Here is a 14,419-nt window from a genome sequence, read left to right as displayed (position 1 = left end):
ATTGACCACAGGAGTCAGAAGAGTCTGTGAAAGTTGTCGCCCACTCACTGGCTCTCAAGAGTAATACTGTTTAAATGAACCTAAATGCACTTACAGTCTACAGATGCACAGTGAGTGCAAATTCTGTCATTACATAACACTTACCATTGATTTTCTCATGGGTCGTTTTTCTATTTTTGAACATTTTGCTGGGGTACTTATATGACTCTGCGGTGAGACAGACAAATAAACGGCTGTAATTCAAATGAAACAGGTAGCTTCTAGTCAGACCGTGATTCACACCCTTTTGGCTCCAGAGGCTAAGAACAGTAGCAATTTATCGTAAACAGGGATTAATCACGATTCAGGTTGGAACATTCATCCTTTTAATAATACATTTCATTTATAAGCGCCTTTCAAAACTTTCAAGACACTTGATGTTTTTACACACACTGAACAACAAAAATATTCATACCAGTTAACAATTCTGCAATCAGGACTGAAGGTGGACACATTTGTTCTCCCGGGAATTTCATTTTAAAGTAACCTATACAGTATTTGGAGCAGTTTGGTGTCTAAGGAAATGCACAAAAACCTGACCGTACGGACCTATCGAACAAATTTGGGATAAAATTGATGAAAGATTGTGAGCCTTGACCTTATAAATGTTATTGTGGATGAACGCACCAGAGTTCCACAGCCTTACAGCCATTCTGATGATTTGAATCAGATGCTTAGCTCCTGCGAGAAATGGAAAACAGGCAGGACAGCGACCCTTTAAGAACACCTTTGGACATCCCCGATCTATAGCAGCTCTTCTGCTTTGATTGACAAGGAATCAAATATGCTGTGTTTACTCCCACAATGTCCGTTGTGAAATAACAAAACACCAAAGAATAACTAACGCACATGCAGGCGCACAGTTAGGCTCGGCCTGGTTCTCGAGTGGCGCTCGCCCTGAAAATTAGGTCCTATATGAGCCCCATAGGTCCCAGTCCACGTTTTTTTAAAGAGTGTACCTTAAAGGGCTTAATGACAGACCTGTGCTTGGCTGGCTGTTATGTAACAACGTTATGGCTTTAAACCACTTTCCCTTGTTTAGCAATGCCAGGCTTTGCTGCCATATGAGGAACTTTTAAACCACTTCCTGTGGCATCTTGTTAGCAGAGCCAGACACCCTGAAGGCGATGAACAATAAAAAGCAAGACAACAACAACAAGCCACATACTACATATGCATGTTATTTTGTTAAAAGTCTTTGGTTCTGCCAATGTTATCCATACATCCACTGTCTTGTAACTTTGCTGCTATATATTGGGAATTTCTCCACTGTGAGACTAAAGGTTTTCATATTGTAGCGCTGGACATTGCGGCAGCAGTCGTAGCGTTAATACAGTCACAAAAATAGCAGTTTACCTTAACGATGGCTAATATTCACGGGAGAGTAATGACGCGCAGCCGTGTCAGTCATTGGTCTGGGAACTCAACAAACATTTATTCTACGCATGCTCATAAAAGGCATTACAACATCCGGGTCTCACAGCAACATCACTGTGTGAACAACTCAAACATGACTTTGCACACACACCATCAAACACACTCAACACATATCTTATCCGTGCAAGGATCTCTCTCTCTCTCTCTCTCTCTCTCTCTCTCTCTCTCTCTCTCTCTCTCTCTCTCTCTCTCTCTCTCTCTCTCTCTCTCTCTCTCTCTCTCTCTCACGGTTTGCGAGGTGGTGATGGCGGGTGCGGATCCCAAAAAGCAGGCAGGAGGGAGCAGGAGGTTGATTGACAAATTGTATTAAATTAAAGGTCAGCAGGAACAAAATGTAAAACATCAAAATCAACTGAACAGAAAAAAAATACAAAGTATCAAAAGAAAACCAAGTGTAAAAGTCCGCCAAGGTTAAACAAACACATGCACAGCATACAATGCATGCGATTGCAGACAAAGCATCCAAGAAACAATGAACCGACACCGGATGGTCGTGCCGGGTGTCCTTTTAAGTGTCAGTGATTAAAACGACCAGCACCTGCGAGGCTGCAGGCAGGGCTGACGTTGCTACCCGTTGGTCGCCAATCTGATCGGGACAACCAGCACCTGCGCAGGTGCAGGCGGGGCCGACAGCGCCGACAGCGCCCCCCGCCAACCAGATCATGACACTCTCTCTCTCGATCTATCTATCTATCTATCTATCTATCTATCTATCTATCTATCTATCTATCTATCTATCTATCTATCTATCTATCTATCTATCTATCTATCTATCCCATCTGTCCATCTATCCATCCATCTATCTATTTATTTATGTATGTATTTATGTGTTTATTTATTTGTTTATTTATTTGTTTATGTTACTGTCCGGGAGTAATGTGCAATTGCACCTCCACTACATTCGGAGGCAATGACGCTTTCATTGGTAGAATGTGCACTGTTAAATGTCAGGGTTTGGTTTGTGTTTGCATTGAACAGGCGCTTCTTCCCCACAGCCAGAGTAAAGACCCTCAAATTACACCATGAAAACATACATCACAGGGATGCGAAGACAGGCGGAGAGTCACGGAGATAAAGAGACAAACAGAGGTCTCCCATGAGCTAAAAGGAAGAAACACAGTGAAGCGGGGTCTTCTTCTCGAGGGGGCATCACATAAAATAATTGAAAAGCACTGCATTAAACTCTCACACATGTTTTTGAAATGTGGGAGGAAATTGGAGAATAATGAAAACCTGCAAGTACATGCAAATTCAACACAGGAAGGCCTTTGCCCAAATGAAACCCTGCACCTCTGCACTGTGAGGTGAGCGTGCTAACCAGTCGCCCACCATGCTTCCCTGAATGTTATGTAATCTATAAATAATTTGCTGGGTTTGTGTTCATGAATTTGGGGATTGGTATCACCTTTGATCTCTTTGACCTGCTCTGTCCTACTTAAAAAAAGACAGTGGCAATGTTAGAGAGGCTAAGGCTGACTCAGCTTTTCAAAGCAAGAAAAAAGACCTCCTCAGTCCAGCCTGGACTCACTCACAGTTTTGATAACTGTTTGTGGTTTCACGCTCCCCTGCTCGGAATGCTGAAATGTACTCTGCATTCTCTGGATTTTGGCTGAGGCTTCTGACTTTCTCAGAAGATTGAAATCTTGCTGGAATATTTTTAGTTTGTTGATCATTTTTTAAAATCTCTCTTGCAGGACTGGAACCGCACGTGGTACACAGCCAATCCAGACTTGACCCAGTGCTTTCAAAACACAGTTTTAGTATGGGTCCCATGCGTATATCTGTGGTTCCTATCCCCTCTCTACTGCCTTCACCTTTACTGCCATGACCATGGACGCATTCAGGTGTCCTCCCTTTGTATCGCCAAGATGGTGAGTTTTGCATTGTTCAGAGCATATATTTGACTTTTTCTTCAAATAAAACTTTAACTTGATATGACTGTACTCTTTAGGTGCTTGGGTTTCTGTTGGCCTCCTTTGGCTTTGTGGAGTTTTTCTACATCTTACTGGAGAGGGGCGAGGTGATCGAGCAACACACGATCTTCCTTCTCAGCCCCATCATACGCAGCATGACTGTGGTAAAAACAATGGCTTCCCTTTATGATGTTTTTTTTTTATTTCTTTATTTGTTATACAGGGCAAATGTATGCTAATGCGCATTAAAAATAGTGTAAAGACACTCAGCTATATTCATAGGATGACTTTCCACTTCTCTCCTAAACAAATATACAGTATCTTTGGCCCCTATACTGCAAACAGAGGAGTTTCATTGCGTACATATGTGAAAGGCCTCTGGAGGTAATACAAAAGACAGTTTCAGAAATTACCCACAGTACAAGTTAGGGCCTACGTGCCTTGTGTCCCCCCTCTCCACAAAAGTGACATTGCCAAATTCTCACCTGGCATACATGTTACAGTATTTTGGTAAGTCCATGTGAACAGGAATTGTTGTCGTCTTGAAGTGAAACTATTTTTATCTTTATTGTCTTAAAGTACCAACGTTTTCATGATAATTTTACCCAGGCCACCAAGGCACTTGCATTTTATATACATATAGTCATACTTGTATACTTTTTGTTGTTCTATCTCTACCTTTCATAATTTTGGCAGCTGTAAATTGGGATTTTTTTCCATAATGACATCAATAAAAGTGTCTTATCTGATCTGATCAATGCAGTCACAACAATCAACAATACAACAAGATGATATTGTGAGTCAAGGCAGGTCTCTTGTCAGTGTGAGTGAGTTAAAACAATTGATTCAACCTCAAACCACTCATCAGACATTCCTCCTGTCCTCTGTTGCCAAGTGCGACAGGAAATTTCTGGGAATGTGGTTGACACGTTAACGTGCAAACACATGAAAGAATATAGAATGTATCATTCATTGGCAAGACACCGAGGTGAAAAGAAAAATAGGTAAGGACAGATTTATAGTGTAGCAGTCAATGTAAATATTGCACTCCCCTGTAAATGTGCTTATATTTGACCATCAATCATCAGCATGCAGCGTAGACTTATCCTTACATCAATTCCTGTTTTATTATGAGAATAATGTATGTGAAAGCATAGTTCATTTCATGTGTGATAGTGAGGTCACACTACAGTATATAGTATATCGTCTCACTCACGAAAAATGCACAAGGCTTTAAGGCTGCAAAATCACAGTATGACCATTGTGTACAGGACCTTGGCATGACTAAGATCGATGGATACATCACAATGCGGCGAACAATCTGATGCTGCTGCTGTGTTATTGTTGAATACAGTAAAGTCTCGTTATATCGATATTCAAGGGAGTCCGAAGAAATATCGATATAACCGGGACTATCGATATATCCGACCCTGTTTGCATGTAATTTTCTCCTTGCGTGCATAAAAATAGTATCGATATAACCGGGACTATCGATATATCCGATATCGATATAACGAGACTTTACTGTATATGATTGTTGCTCCATGTCCAGCACTTTGTATGCAGCGACGGCTGTTTGAAAGTGCTCTATAAATGCATGAGTTAAATTGAGAGTTGAGTTAGATTTTTATCCAATATTGTAACACGGTATTTTGTCAGAAATTAGTTTTATACGGGCGATTATACTTTGGTGCAAAAGAAAGGCAAAGCATGTTGTCTTCTCCATGGCCACTGAGCACCACTCACAACCACGCAAACAACAAATTTGCAATGGAAAATAACAGCCAAAGACCAAACCATCAATGTTAGACCACCGAATGAGAAGCCAGCGATGTTGTTTACACCAGTGAGTGCACACAGAAATATCCCCATATCAAGTTGTTGATGGGGAAAGTCCTATTACCACTAGTCTTTAATAGGCAGTGCTGCGGTTCATCCCGGACTAACCAATGTGGTACTCTTTTGAATACCTAAATTTACATCTTACCCACTTGGTGAGCTGGCCCGATGGTGTGTCGTCTCATTTGGCCAACCACTTGCATTGTATAGACGCTCAACGCCCAAGTCATGACTCCATTGAGGACATCCGTGACCCAACACTGACTCTTATTTTGGAGGAAACAATAGACTGTATATGCCAAGTGTGTTTATCTCTGCATATAGTAGGTGTAACAGCTCACATTCATTTGATTTATTTAGCTATTCTAAAGTATGGATGAGCCAGAACTGGTCACATCAAATTTTCAGCACTGTTTTTAGTGACATTGGCAGATAACGCTTTGTTTTCTTCTCCTGAAACAGTGAAGCATAATGCCTAATCTCTAGTCTCATAAAGTCAGAGGTGTCAAATCCAGGTCCAAAAAGTAAAAGCCCAGTGGGGAAGCTTGTTTATTTGCCAGTCAATTAAAAGCACATGACAACTGCGGCAAGTTTTCTTCTTTCTGGAACTGGGTTTGGCATTTTTGATGAACACGTCATATTGTCAAATACAACAGTCGGCAATAGTTTAATGAAATTTGGATTTCTGTTTGTTTTAATTGATAGAAACTACAATAGGATTCCAAGAATTAGAATCACATTGCCATTATCTTTGCTAGGAATGGCAGAAAGCCATCCTATAAATGCGTAAATAATTTTCTTCTCTCGCACTCTCTCTTTCTTTCCTTTCAGATCCTGGCTTTATGCATCATCCAGTTGGAAAGAATACGAGGTTGTCGGTCTTCTGTATTCCTCTTCCTTTTCTGGGTCTTGGCTGTTGTGTGTTCCCTGGTGCCACTCAGAGCAAAGATCCAGCTGGCCATAGATGAGGTGCGTTGTTATTGTTATGTATTTATTTAAATAATTTTGTTTGTTTGTATTTAGTTAAATGAAAAAATATTGGTCCAGCGTGTCCCTGGTGAACCTTTATTGACAAATATCATGCTGTCATATCTAGTCAAATGTTCTGCTGCCTATTGTTGAGACACAAGAGCATGGTTTAAGAGCATGGCTTGCTATGTCAGCAAAGTGTTATTTCACCTTCCATTTTAAATCAAAGTCAGTGTTCGACACTGCAATCATTGTAGAATAGGCCTAATTTATATTTAGGTGTGCAAATCCATTGGGTTGTTTCATTTTCATTTCTAAAAAAAGAGAAAACACCAACACACATGCATTTTGTTTACTCCCCCTCTGAGTGAGATTTCCACACAGGCAGGTTATAATGAGAGGTCTGGGATCAATCCTGGCGAGCCATAAGATTGCAATGTTAGAGCAGGAGGTTATCAGTGCTGGGGTTAAACGCACTCCTAGATGTGAACACACGCTTCCACAGTTTTGTCAGGCATTCCGGCGCTCAGAGTTACCTTGCGCCGACTCATCTGACAATCTAAAAAAGATCACACCATTATTTCCGTGTTTGGGAAAAAAGTTCAGTTTAGTTTTTTTTTTACCTTGCACATGTGATGGAGACTTCGCTGTGACATTTTTTTCTGGAAAATATTTATACACATTTAGAAGAAGAAAGTGTCTGAGTTATCTGCAAATGTTGAATGTCAGGGTTCACATCTGTTTTTGGCCATTCTGACTTGACCTACATTTTTCTCACTCACATTCCCAACTAACTTGACCTTGTTTTTCTATATGTGGAACAATCCCTTTAGTCACATTATATCTCATTTCTGGGCATAGCTCCAGAGTGTTCAGATAAAAATGTTTTCTGTTTACCATATAATTCCGGATTGTGTGCATACATACTGTTGCACAACAAACTGGCTGTGGCTGGGGCACGGTCCCAAGTGTTATATTGTTCCAGAATAAACAGCTTCTCAATGACAATGTCATAGAGAATAAACTCAAAGTTATCATACTTAAAAGTTTAATTTGTCATATGATTGCTTGACCGAACGTGTGTGATCACACAGCTGGTACATAATGGAGCATAGAGAATCTTGGGTCAGTTTTAGGTGAACATACCTAGACTGTTAAACTAACAACTTTGAGAAAGATATTTAACCTTGGGCCAAGGGAGTACTTGTGGGTACTTAGAATGTTGTGTGATTTGCTAACTAGGTTTGGTGGAGAGTAAGCAATGAAAACAACATAATGATGAGACTGAAACCTCTTGGTTATGCAATCCTCGTTGTGCTGGGGCATTTCCAGCCACAAAACCATTAATTATCATTGTGGCTTTGAAGAAAAATGTCAGACTTGGAAAACGTGCCTGTAATAGATTAAACCAAATAAACTTAATGACTCATATGTTGCCATCATGGTCTCTAAAAGTTGGTGTTTATTTACTCCACAGGGCATTGACTCTGATACTGTGCGATACTTAGCGTTTTTCTCCTACGTCACCATTCAACTGGTCCAACTCTTCCTGTGCTGCTTTGCCGATCTGCCGCCACAGGGGAAAAACACCTTTGAAAAGGTATGGGGCGAAGTATAACCATCTTCTGTTAAAATACTGCCGTGTTTTCTCACCTGAGCATTGTGTGGTTCAAAACGTTTGGAAGCACAGTATGATTGTCACGTTTTGCGAGGTGGTGATGGCGGGTGCGGATCCCAAGAAGCAGGCAGGAGGGAGCAGGAGGTTGTTTGACAAATTGTATTAAAATAAAGGTCAGCAGGAACAAGATGTAAAACATCAAAATCATATGAACAGAAAAAATACAAAGTATCAAAAGAAGACCAAAAGTAAAAGTCCGCCAAGGTTAAACAAACACATGCACAGCATACACAATGCATGCAACAAACATGCAGCAAACAGTGCTGAACCGACACCGGATGGTCGTGCCGGGTGTCCTTTTAAGTGTCAGTGATTAAAACGACCGGCACCTGCAAGGCTGCAGGCAAGGCTGACGTCGCTACCCGTTGGTGGCCAATCTGATCGGGACGACCAGCACCTGTGCATGTGCAGGCGGTGCCGACAGCGCCCCCCCCCGTTGGTCGCCAACCCGATCATGACAATGATTCACCTCTTTTCCCTCTTTCCTTATAGCTTTAGCTTCCCGTGAGGAGAGTGTGAACAACCTTGTGGATGTTTTTCCTTGTCCTCACGCATACCATTAACATGACACATGTACTCTTTTCCATTGTCCAATGGATGCTGAAAATCTGCAATCAATTAGCATTGATTTATCATAGCACACAGCTTCCATGTCAAAAGCTTTTTTTTCATTTGAGCTATTAATGAAACATAATATATTTTTTTCTGGTAGTTTACACGATTGTAGGAGTGCACAATGTCATACTGAGAGCTCTTCCTGCTATTTTGCCCCACAAAACCACCTCCTTCCGGACACTGAAAGTGAGACCCTCATCAATCAAACAGAGTTGTGATGTAATACAAAGTATTTCCCTGGTGATACACCATCAAAACAGTTGGAAAAGTCCCGAGCAGATCTCTGGCCGGCAGTGTGGTGTAGAAGCCACAGACTGGCGTCATGAACACACCCATTGGTCGTTCCTTGATGTGTCCTCGTCTTCTTCCTCCGCTTCCTTCTCCACCTCTGGTTCGACTTACTCATAGTAAGGGAAATGAAGGATGAAAAACTGGAGTGTTGGTATAAAGAGAGCAAACAGACGAGTGAGGGGGTGGCAGAATGGGGAGAAACATATGGTTGAGCAGGCAAATTTACTGTGTGTGGGGAGGGGATGAGTGCATATGTATAGGACATTTGCGATGACACATTTCCGCTATGTCTGCCGCTTTTGACCTCAAACATCATTTTTACTGTCTGCTAACACTGCGCTCTATTTACGGGACGCTGACTTGCAGGAGCTCGTAGACTCTACCTTGAAATACTATTTGTTTCATAAATACATGCTATTCAAAGAAAAGTCACTCTGGTTCTTCATTGTGTTGCAGAATCCTTGCCCTGTGAACGATGCTTCTTTTTTGTCCAAGATTCTCTTCTGGTGGTTTACTGGGTAAGGTCCTCAAAGTCTACCTTTTTTGTGCTCCCAAATGACTCAACCCAGCAACATTTGTACATGTATTTGGTCTTATGCATTTTGTGTGGGGTGTGTGTGTGTGCGTGTGTGCGTGTGTGCACATGTATGTGTGCATGTGCGTGCGTGCATGCGTGTGTGTGTGTGTGTGTGTGTGTGTGTGTGTGTGTGTGTGTGTGTGTGTGTGTGTGTGTTTCACACTTGTTCCTCAGACTTGCTGTGAAGGGATATCGCACTCCTCTGGCAGCAGAGGACCTGTGGACGTTGAGAGAGGAAGACACGTCCCATAAAATTATCTCTGTTCTGCAAGAAGACTGGACTGTGGAATGTGCCAAGATTCAAAAGTGAGATAACGTCTTGCAAAGAACATATCCCAAATTGCTTTCATAAGTATGATTCAAAAACACATTTATATTGCATGAATGACAGCTTACATGTGAGTACATGTATGGCACAATCTTTTCCTTGCTTTGAAAGACTTTACTAATTCCAATGATTAAATAAATCCAGTCTGCAGGCTAAAGCAACAGACAATTCTCAGGAATCTGAAAGGGACAGTGTAGAAATTCTTGATTTTTCAATTTCCAGTCATGTTATAAAACCCCACTTCCAATTGTTTCAATGCTACTGTTCCACGACACATTTCCAAAGAAGACATACTGTACTTAGTGAATGGAATTCCTCAATGCTTTTTGAAAGACGTTTTGTTTGTTGTGTGCAGTCAAGTCCTCTGAGATTTATATTCTGCGAGCCTTTTGCGCCTCTCATCGTTCCTCATCTTCAAAACGGTACACCTGAAGGTACAAATGTGTTATAAAACACAAACAGGCCTCAGCGTGTGTTCTCTGTAGCTTAGTTTGGTGGACGTAATTAGCCCCTGGCATTCGTGAAAGCAGTTGTTCCTTATAATGTCACAATAAATGTGTGATGAGCTAGCGATAAAATAAATCACCCGATCACAAATTTACTGGATGAATGACTACAGCATGTGTAGCAAATCCAATGCACGTGGTTTGTCACTTGAGGGAACATGAGAAGTCATTTGTCATGGCATTTTGGTTGGACCTTAGCTGAAGAAATGGTGGTAGGCTTGCAAAGTGTGGTCTCTCTGTGGCACCCTGACACGCGTGTTCAAAATACACGCACTTTGAACTTTAATTCTGTGAGTGTATCACTGGAAGACAAGTGCATTTTAAACACTGCAACTGAAAGCAGTGTTTGAAATAACGTCTGCCCGGTGGTCCGGGGCGTACAACTTTTACGTCGGGCGTACAATTTTCAAAACTTCTTGGCCCGGGTGGCCGACAACTTTTTCAAGAAAAAAAAAAAAAGATTTTTTTCAAATCAAACATTTGTTTTATTCAATAAAGCAAAAGGTACAAGCAACGCGCTACAAGCCATGTGGACTCCTCTTTCTAAGCGCCTTTCAAAACTTTCAAGTACACTTTACAGTCACTGTGTCACGTTCCGGCGGCGACAGTGGTAGCTGGCGAGCAGGAACGTGTGGTATTGGCGTTGGATCGCTAAGCAGGACAGAGGCGTGGGTCCCGGCAATGGATTTATTAACATAAAGCGCGGGTCCGAAAATACGCGGACCCGGTAAAAACTCGTGAAACAAAACTCAAAATGACAAACTGACAATGTTAGTGGGTGAGTGGCGGCAATCCACCCAACCACACTAACCAAGAAAAATAAAGTGGCACACGGGGGTGCAAAATAACCTACGACGCGGTGCAATCAACAAACGCGTTCGTGGCTAAAATCATTCCTCGGGCGAAGCAAATAATGTACTGGCAACAAGTTCCACGTACTGGCATGGCACAAGGCGAAGTATCTTCCGACGCTGGGTGAGTGCCAGCGTCGGGTTTAAATGTCCACAGTAAATGAGGAGGAAATTGACAGCAGCTGGCGAGCGGCGGGAACGGAGGCCCCGCCCCGCTGTTAACTGGCTCATGACACACGTATAGTCCGAAGTGCGAAACAGGCTTCTGATTGGCTGCCATGCCGAGTATGCAAATTGCCAAAGAACGTTCGTTCGGCAATTTGCATACTCGGCACGGCAGCCAATCAGAAGCCTGTTTCGTGCTTCGGACGATACCGTGACTGTAAACTACACTTGAGAGTTTTGAAAGGCGCTTAGAAAGAGGAGTCCACGTGGCTTTTAGCAGACAACGCAACACAAACATTGCATTGTGAACCATGACGACGAACGAAAACTGGAGCAAAATTTTCAGCAAGGGATATTTACCATAAATTAAGCAAAGGAGCATATGTGGTAGGTGCTTCCTCAATTTTCAAAAAATCCTTTACTACTATACTATACTTCGCAACAATGTTTTTTTTTGTGATTAGTTTTCTTATTGTGTTTCAAGTTGTGGGAAAATGGGGCTGGCAACGTTATGGCAACTTTTCCCTGGTGTACGCTAACTTTTTGTCATGAGTTTCAGACACCGCTTAAAGATCATTTCTCAAATAAAGTAGACTTTCACATTTTCAATTTAGCTGTGAACTTGACCCATCTTGAATTAATGGTCTGGCAATCTTGAATTAATGGTCTGGCAAAGTATGGCTGTGCTAAGACTGCATTCATCCTGTACCATAAATAAATGGAGCCCATTTTATGTACAACACATAATAATACTGACCCCCAGCAACACAGGCCATTTTTGTAACTAACACTTTCTTTTCTCCTTGACAGGCAGGAAAAGGCCTTGACATCAGGTGTGACACTGGGAAGCAGGTTGCCTGACCAAGCTCAGCTCCTCAGGAAGCTTCACAAAGAACAGAGCTCTGGCTTCTTTCTGCTCAGAACTCTGGCACGCAAATTTGGTCCATACTTCCTTACTGGAACCATGTGTATCATATTCCATGATGCCTTCATGTTTGCTATTCCCCAGGTGTTGAGGTAAGACAAAGCACAGTAGTTTCTCTGACATAAGAATAAACTGTGGATCAGCGTACAGGATTTGAACATGCGGATATACACATGCGACAACACTGAATTTGTACATGGTTTCCCAGTTTGATGAGGATGAGGCTCAAACTTCAACATGCTTCCACGCCAAATGCATCCATGAATGCCTTTATGGATCCAATATTTGTGTCCCTATGTCAGTCTATCCTAACAAAGTTAATGCTTTTTTTTACATTGAGGCTCCTTTTAAGTCACTGTTTGACATAGTGGAGCAAGTTTTAGTAAAAAAAAAACAAAATGAGGTGTGGGGCACGTTGCAGTTATGTAAGTCATTATATTTAGCAATACAAACAGTTGAGTTTGTGCTGTTGAGACATATTTCAGTGTGTGCGTCCCACAAACCCAGTGACACTGAGTTCAATGCGCTGCGCAAAGAAGCTGCCAAAATCTCAGAGCCGCAAGTTGGATTGAAACTGCCTGGATGGGATTCAATTGGATAGAAAGAAACGTCCTTGTTGTGATGATTTAAAAAATACAGTGAGGCCAAAATATCACTTTCAAATTTAAACTCGGATATAAATAATTGCCATATTTTATCCCGGTTACCAATGTCATCGTTGTGTTTTATAGTTATTTGTGTCAAAGATAACTAAACAAAACTCCGCAATCTGGCAACAATGAAAGCCAGTCAAGTCCCCCTCTGACCGTACTGTTGCAGCGGTGGGACTGGAATGTTGTTTTTGAGGCATAAAGATGGAATTATTTGAAGTGTTAATTAGGGTCATGGATTTGTAAGCAAGAAGTAGACTTTCAAAACCACAGCCTTTCGCCTCAGTAACTTACACAGCATAGGTCTCTGAGTGGCATAGACACAGACTGCCCACAATAAGTCGGTTGCTGGCATGGTGTGAGGGCTGGCTGGCTGCAGGCTGAGCAACGTTGCGCAAACAAAGCCGCTTTGTTTGAATTAAATTGAAGCAAATTTGGATGACAATCACTAGTCACATGAAGGTCTGAATCAGAATCATGTTGATAGTGAATTAATGGTATCTCTTCCTTTTTGATTTGTGTAAACTGTGCATGAAAATGTGCCAATTCCACTTTCAAGTCATCCACCTGGATTCTTCTCTCCATTTTCAGTCTTCTGCTGGGCTTTATGAAAGATGAGGAAGCACCATTGTGGAAGGGCTACTTCTACGCCACTCTCATGTTTCTGCTCTCATGCCTCCAGTCCCTCTTTAACCATCAGTACATGTACACTTGCTTCACAGTGGGAATGAGGGTGAAGACAGCTGTTATGGGCCTGGTTTACAGGAAGGTGAGCATCCCATATCGTTTTCCACAACTTTAAACCGGATGAAGACAGATGTGTAAGTACTGTAAGGAAAAGGTCACAGTGGTGTCAAACTCATTTTTTGCCATGAGCCACATTATAGTTATGGTTTCTTCTCGAATGAATTTGGGGAAGCCAGTAGGATGTTTGATCATCTCCACATATTACATATACATAGACCACACAACAAATTAATGAATAACTAATTTTCAAATTTGAAGTGAAAAATAATGAGTGTTATTGTGGTTTACATGGGACAATTTGAAATGTTGGTTTAAGCATCATAAAAGTTTGATTTGCTTTCGTTGGCAGAATAAAATGATGTGGCAGGCCAGATTTGGCCCCCGGGCCTTGACTTTGACACTTGGGCTGTATACTATCTGAAAAAGACATTTGCACTTGGCATCGTGTTGTCCAAATGATACATAGCATTCAATATGATGTGCGTTCAAGTGTCTAGTCTAGTCCAACCCCGTTCATTTACAAGCTATTTTTACCAAGACACATGTCCATAAAGCGTACCATTCACATCCTTAAATCAGCAGAAGTCTTAAAAATGGACCTGTATGACAGTGTATTGACCAACAATGTCTCTTTTTTTGTCAATGCAGTCTTTGGTGATAAATAGTGCTGCCAGGAGATCCTGCACCGTTGGAGAAATTGTAAATCTGGTTTCAGCAGATACTCAGAAGCTTATGGACTTTGTAGTCTACTTCAACGCTGTCTGGCTGGCTCCTATCGAAATTGCCCTTTGTCTTTTCTTCCTGTGGCAAGTATGTGAATGTAGAATGTCATGTGACTGATTTGTCTGACTGAAACATTTACAACTACTAAACATTATTTACCTTCCTT

The 14,419-nt window shown here is 41.6% G+C and overlaps 1 protein-coding gene across 2 annotated transcripts in view; it reads left to right on the top strand.

Annotated features, from left to right (window-relative positions):
* Positions 1 to 14,419, top strand: part of abcc6a (ATP binding cassette subfamily C member 6a) — a 29,282-nt gene that overhangs the window by 1,507 nt on the left and 13,356 nt on the right. The window contains exons 1-10 of one of the 2 annotated variants that reach the window (XM_089005535.1): positions 2,489 to 2,780; positions 3,171 to 3,347; positions 3,428 to 3,553; positions 6,060 to 6,197; positions 7,675 to 7,797; positions 9,238 to 9,299; positions 9,533 to 9,664; positions 12,019 to 12,225; positions 13,375 to 13,552; positions 14,179 to 14,340. In XM_089005535.1, the coding sequence (XP_088861661.1) occupies positions 3,345 to 3,347; positions 3,428 to 3,553; positions 6,060 to 6,197; positions 7,675 to 7,797; positions 9,238 to 9,299; positions 9,533 to 9,664; positions 12,019 to 12,225; positions 13,375 to 13,552; positions 14,179 to 14,340 (1,131 nt within the window). In that variant the 5' untranslated portion in view covers positions 2,489 to 2,780; positions 3,171 to 3,344. Of the gene's footprint in view, positions 1 to 2,488; positions 2,781 to 3,170; positions 3,348 to 3,427; positions 3,554 to 6,059; positions 6,198 to 7,674; positions 7,798 to 9,237; positions 9,300 to 9,532; positions 9,665 to 12,018; positions 12,226 to 13,374; positions 13,553 to 14,178; positions 14,341 to 14,419 lie in introns of those variants that run through there. The other variant, XM_089005534.1, reaches the window with a different exon arrangement.

The sequence above is a fragment of the Hippocampus bargibanti genome, linkage group LG10, assembly GCF_051943395.1.
Source record: "Hippocampus bargibanti isolate YZ-2025 linkage group LG10, ASM5194339v1, whole genome shotgun sequence".
NCBI lineage: Eukaryota > Metazoa > Chordata > Actinopteri > Syngnathiformes > Syngnathidae > Hippocampus > Hippocampus bargibanti.
This window is presented reverse-complemented; position numbering and strand designations above follow the sequence as displayed.